This window comes from Formica exsecta, unplaced genomic scaffold (assembly GCF_003651465.1).
Source record: "Formica exsecta isolate Colony F162 unplaced genomic scaffold, ASM365146v1 scaffold365, whole genome shotgun sequence".
NCBI lineage: Eukaryota > Metazoa > Arthropoda > Insecta > Hymenoptera > Formicidae > Formica > Formica exsecta.
In genome coordinates this window covers 493,597-499,880 of record NW_021850897.1, presented here as the reverse complement: position 1 = coordinate 499,880, position 6,284 = coordinate 493,597, and the positions used below count along the sequence as shown (strand labels likewise).

General features: G+C 44.0%; 1 protein-coding gene across 1 annotated transcript; it reads left to right on the top strand.

Moving 5' to 3' along the window:
• Positions 1-1,406: 1,406 nt before the first annotated feature.
• Positions 1,407-4,727, top strand: LOC115239205 (transcription factor Sox-2-like). The gene is made up of 2 exons (XM_029813598.1): positions 1,407-3,917; positions 4,272-4,727. Exons 1-2 carry the CDS (start codon positions 2,518-2,520, stop codon positions 4,276-4,278), a joined length of 1,407 nt encoding a protein of 468 aa, XP_029669458.1. The 5' UTR covers positions 1,407-2,517; the 3' UTR covers positions 4,279-4,727.
• Positions 4,728-6,284: the final 1,557 nt, after the last annotated feature.

The window sequence follows — 6,284 nt, the reverse complement described above, 5'->3', positions numbered from 1 at the left end:
CGTTTTGTGCGTCAGCGACTCGATATCAGGAACCGAGACATCGATCTCCCAAAAATCGACACTGTACACATACGATTTTAAATAACATATATCTCTTCTTAAGCGTGATTTACATTTTTTTATTACAAGATTGTGTGTGGTCATATTTTTCTATCGAACAATATTTAATTTTTTGTATTTTGATTATTGCAATTATATTTTCATTTTCTGATGAGTATATTTTCGAATTCACTCGAGTTCGTAATCATCGTGATCGTGACGATGTTATTATTTCGCAATTCGTCCTTGAGGACGAATCTTTGACGTCTCGTTGCAACTTGCATTGATCGCAGTTCTGGGTCATTTATCCGCTATCTCGATAAGCTCTTATCTCGCAACGATATCCGATCAAAACAATAACAGGAAAAATCGTATTTTGCCAATATAAAACATATTTAATTGTTTCTATAGAATTTCTGAGAAATTTCTAACTATTTTAGTTCAAATTAGCAAGATGTTACACATCTATTAAACGTTCACATAAATCAGTTAATGACAGCAGTTTCGACTAAAACTGTACTGTATTTGTTTACACGCTATAAAGTTTGAGTTGATAATTAATTGATGCATAAATGACATCTATTTATATCGATTTATAATTTACTCGACACAGATCATGATTATTTTTTAAAATTCAAGTTCTTAATTATCATTTTTCCAAAACGAGATATTTTAATCTGGAAAATATAATATATCGCACTATGTATTGCAGTTTTTTTGTAACCCGAGTTAGAAAAGATTCCGCATATTCTCTTCCCACTGTTTTCCTGCGAGTTCCTAAAATTTCCAAGAGCCATATCAGACCATTGTCGCGCACGTATCAGACGTAACTTATTCGCATTAAGATCGATATATACGCATCGCGTATTAAGGTGCGCGGACACGTATGTATACACACCAGCGTTGCTCAGCGCGTAGCGGTACATGCGTCCGACGGGTAGCCGATTTCGCGGCGCGAAAAAGCGAGGAGAAACGTCACTGGCGCACAGCATGGAGCATGAGAGGGGTAGACGGGAAGGAGAGGACGACGAGATGGCACGGTAGGGATGAAAAACGAGAGAAGGGGAGCATGATGACGGGGACCAAAGCTTTGCCGCGAGAGGTCGGTCCTTTACGTTCAGTGACGTCACGGCGCAATGGCGCCGCCTTCGTGGTGAGCAAGCTGGCGGCCGATTGGCCGAGAGAAATGATGGCAGGCGCGCTTGCCAATCGATTGTCCGCTGTACCCTCGAGCCCGGTCTGTCGGTCGGGCACGGTCCCCGCTCTATACCTCAACGTAGGTAGGGATTGAGAAAGAGGGAGCTCGAAACCCGAGGGGAAGGGGACTGCCGTCGGCAGGAAGTGAGCTCCGACCCCAAGGCGTATGGTACAAATGCTCAGACAGTTTCGTTCTCTCGTGCAGAGTGGAAGTTGTGTCTCCTTTCTTCTGCGTCGGTTATTCTTCGTTTTCGTTGATATACAACATCGTGGTAGAAGAGCGACCGGGGAAGAAGCAATAAACAATAAAAGCACGTAGACACGTGCTACGGGGCTAAGCCTACACACGGGGAAACGTGTATACGCGAGTGAAGAACTAACGGAAGAGTACCTCGAAGACAGGAACAGTGATCGTGAACAGTGACTCTTGGTTCGCTGGTCCTCGTCGGTTTTGCTTTTCTGGCCTCGTTTATTCTACCGCACGCGCCGTTTAGGTGCCATCGTCGGATTTCAAAGAAGACCGCCGCATCGAAGCATCCGTGTTTTGCTGATGCGTCGTTGCCGCATTGTCGTGACGCGATTCGTCGAGCGTGCCGTGGTCCGCAGCCAGTCAGAGCGGCTGGCGAACGGTACGGAGTGGTGAGAGACTAGCAAGTGAGGGGAAGAAAGTGATAGTGTCGTCAGTTCTCGCTCGGACTCTGTGACTTACAGATCGTACGAAGATCTCTGGTGAAAACTGCAAAAAAAGAGAGAAAAGAAACGATTGAATCATAAAACGGATGGTGCGTAGGAGGACGGTGTCCATAGTATGACGATCGCGAGTGGTACTTCCTGCCGAGTTCGCGTTCGCACGGGATTAGGCGCCTCGTGAACGATACTCGTGACTGGATCCGAGGAGCTCCACGGAATAAAGATCGTATACGTACGGAATGCGCCTTCGTAGTTGGCACATTGTACGACCAGTGCGCCCACGCGATCGTGTAATCGATTGATCGCACGCAGGTGCCGAGAAACGTGCACGCGCGCGTCAGAATTCACCACTGACGGAAAAGTGGTAGTTACGACTTAGTCAACCTAGAATCCGCAGTCGATTTTTGGTTTACTGCTTCAGAAACAGCTGCGCATAGAAAACGCTGAGGAAAAAGTGACCGGTGGTAACTCGATTAACCCGGATAAACAGCCGGTGATCGATCTGATAATCTCGGGGTGTTCCGTTGATTTTCTTGACGTCGAACGGTACTAGAAAAGGGCGGCAAACTGTACGGGCACAGGGAGGAAGACATGCTCACGATGGAGACGGACATGAAGGGCGGCAATCTGCACGCTCAGATGCCACCGCATCCGCACCAGGGCGTATCGCCGATGGGTCACCACACGGGGATGTCTCCTTACGGTAGTCTCGGCTCGATAGTTCACAGCCCGGCGCTATCGGGAAGTCCGCCCAGCGCGGGCGGTCTGAGTCTTGGTCTTCAGCATCATCATCAGACATCTCAGCATCATTATAGTTCGATGGCAGCCGCCGCCGCTGTTCAGCAACAGCAGCAAAACATGCACGCAATGGCAGCGCAACAGAGTGCTCAGCAGCAGCAGCAACAGCAGCACCATTCTCATCAACAACAGCAACAATCGCAATCGCAACAGCATCATCAGCCTAATAATCATAGCAATCCTAATAATCCCAACAACCCTAGCAACTCTGCCAACGCCAAGAACAACAATATGGACCGCGTGAAGAGGCCGATGAACGCCTTTATGGTATGGTCGCGCGGTCAGCGGCGCAAGATGGCTCAAGAAAATCCGAAAATGCATAACTCTGAGATCTCGAAACGCCTCGGCGCCGAATGGAAACTCCTTAGCGAGTCGGAAAAGCGTCCGTTTATCGATGAGGCGAAGCGATTGCGCGCAGTTCATATGAAGGAGCATCCGGATTACAAATATCGACCACGACGCAAGACAAAGACGTTACTCAAGAAGGAAAAGTTTCCGCTCGCTGGCGGCGTCACCGGTGTTGGCGGTATGCTCGTCGATCAGCGACAAGTTGTCACCAGCGGCGGGCCGCAGCAGCCGCAATTGTCGCGTGATGTCTATCAAATGTCCAACGGCTACATGCCTAACGGTTACATGATGCACGACCCAACAGCCGCGTACCAGCAACACGTCGCATACGGCGGTCACATGGGGAACGCTGCGGCGGCCGCTGCAGCCTCGGCTGCTGCCTACCCCAGGTACGACCCTATGAGCCATCACATGGGCGGCGGTAGTCCCAGCCCTATCAACAACTACATGAACGGATACGGCGGATACGGCGCTACCACTGTGCCCGGCGGCTCGCCGTCACCTTATCACCAGGCTCAACCGGGCTCTCAGATGTCAAGTCATAGTCCGAGCGGCAGTAGCATAAAATCCGAACCGACGAGCCCGGCGAGCGGCGGCATCCACACGCCGACGCCGACGGCTGGTCCAACATCGACGAGCGCGGCTGCGGTCGCCAACCAGGCCGTCAAGCGGGAATACATGGGCCAGCAGCAAGCGAGCCAGCAAACGTCGCAGGGCGACCACCTCAGGCACATGATCTCGATGTATCTACCACACGGCCCCGATCAGCCCGGTGCGGGCGTCTACTCGCCGGGACCATCGCCGGACTCTCTGCAGCATCACGCCATACAACCGCTCTCACACATGTAAGCTATTGACAAAATAAGAAAGAGAAACAGATTTTTCTTTCTCTCTTTCTTCCTCTCCTCTTCTCTCACTCGCAACACTCTCACGCAACACTCCTCCTCACATACGTTTGCTTGCGAGTCGCTTTTTAGAACCGTAGAAGCGGGATAAACTGTGACATTCTCGACACTTGGTGTAGTAAATTAAAAATACCGAAAAAATGTCGGCTATTTCTCTTATAATATCCACGTAACGTTCGAAAAAATTAACGTCTAATTCGAGGCTTTTTGCGAGATTCGTTTTGCAGAAAATATTTATTTTTGTACTTCTATTATTTTAATTCTTACCATTATTATTATTTCTACATTTTTCAGGCACTAGTCAATCACGAGTTTATCAATAGTAACATCTCCATGGATAGGCTCGGAGAAATATGACTAAAGAAACGAAGCATAATATTTACATTTAAACGGAAAGGAATGTTTTGGATCATTGTAACCGACGATATAGTCTTCGCATTGCCAGATGAGATTTGATCGAAAGAACCATGCGTTCGACTCGCGACGCTAATCTTTTATCATTGAATTGCTGACAAAGTTTTACAAAGGTAATGCAGTTTATTCCGATTCGACGATGCTGATTGCACCGACGCTCACTCCGAATAACGAGAATTATCGATAATCTTTGTCAATGTCATTCGGAGATTATCAATCTTCGCGAAATTCGTGACTCGAGCGTTATAGACTCGCAGGAGATCCGTCTTGTGATTTGTATTTTCATAAATTGTTTTATCAAATTGCCATATTTAATTGTTAAAAAGATAAATATTATTATAAACTGTTTATTTTATATATAGATTCTTTTGAACGGCTTGCACTTAATAATTTCTTGTTGTCATAAATTTATATGCGTGATTGAGATTAATTTCTCAATATATTGAATTCTTTTATTACATATATATATATATATCTGACTTGAATTCTCGAGATAAGGATCTCCTATGTACTCTATATACGCACTAATTCGTGAGTGTCGCATTTATGAGTGTAATGTTCCGCTCAATATTTATTATTTCCTCATTAAACGGCTGTGAACGAGATATAAATAATATATAAATAATTGTTATCTCGCTTCCCCCGGGATATATTCTTATATTTTATAACGCGAACACTCACGATTTTCTATCGCAGACAATAATATCGCATATGCTATCGTGACAATGCTTCTGGACCCTCTATCATCACACTCCAATTAATTATTAAAAACGATGATATACGATACGTACATCACCGATTCGTTCGTTTCCGCGTCTGAAATACGCGGGACGAGTTACTTCGCGCACTCGATTATTACAATTTAAAGAGTTAGTAAGGTGAACTTGCAAGGTGCTGTTAGAAAATTATAGATCGACGTCTCTCGTATCGGCAGCGAAGGAAGCCTGAACCTTCGATTTGCGTGTACCAAGGCGCAAACGCGCTTAATAAAACATGACACTGACAATTATGAATTTTACTGGAATAACAGCTACTTGAATATAATAGCCGTTAATGGCGGATAAGGTTGAATCTATACTTAGGAGCGCACTTAAAACCTACATTATGCGTGTATCCAGTTTTTATGCTAAATAAAAGGCATTTATTACATCGAACTTTAATCATTTATACACTTTTGGCGAACTTTTGTTTGGTATACGAGTTTTTTAATCATCATCATCCCTTTGAGCATCAACTTGATGCAGGATTTGTTTTCACAGGAGATTTGTTTTAAAAAAATCTTCAATATATAGTTATACGAACTATAATCGAATTGATAGAAGGCGGGATACAGCTTATATTTGATAGGTATTTGGAACATAAGAGGTTTATATACGTTTGCAGCGGGTTTATAGTATAGTATTTACAATATATGGAGTTTATATAACCCGCTGTTATAGTTTGCATTTAATCGAAACGTTAAACAAGCTCTTAAATGCCCTCTTTTGTCTTCGTTGAAATGTTTTTCGCCATAAATCGTTATTGAATTTTTCTCGTAATTCTCTTTCTTAAGTGCGAATTATCCTTTTTCACACTGAGTTTTATTTTAACTTTTTATTCATTATACGAAAGTGCGGAGATTTGAGCAATTTTTTGTAAAGATTTCCAAGGGAATTGCATATTTGTGTCATCATTGTGATCATCTTCAGTTTTGTAATTATTATATCATTCTCATTCAACTCATTCCTTTCTTTTAATTCCTCTTATTCTTTTAGACGTCTAAGTTTTGTTATTATTTATGTCTTTATGTGAAATGCATATAGATTTCGAAATTTAAACGTCAAATTAATTTTTTTAACGTAGGGTCCAGAAAGAAGCAGAGTTCACGATACCACATGTTTAATTTAACGCGTA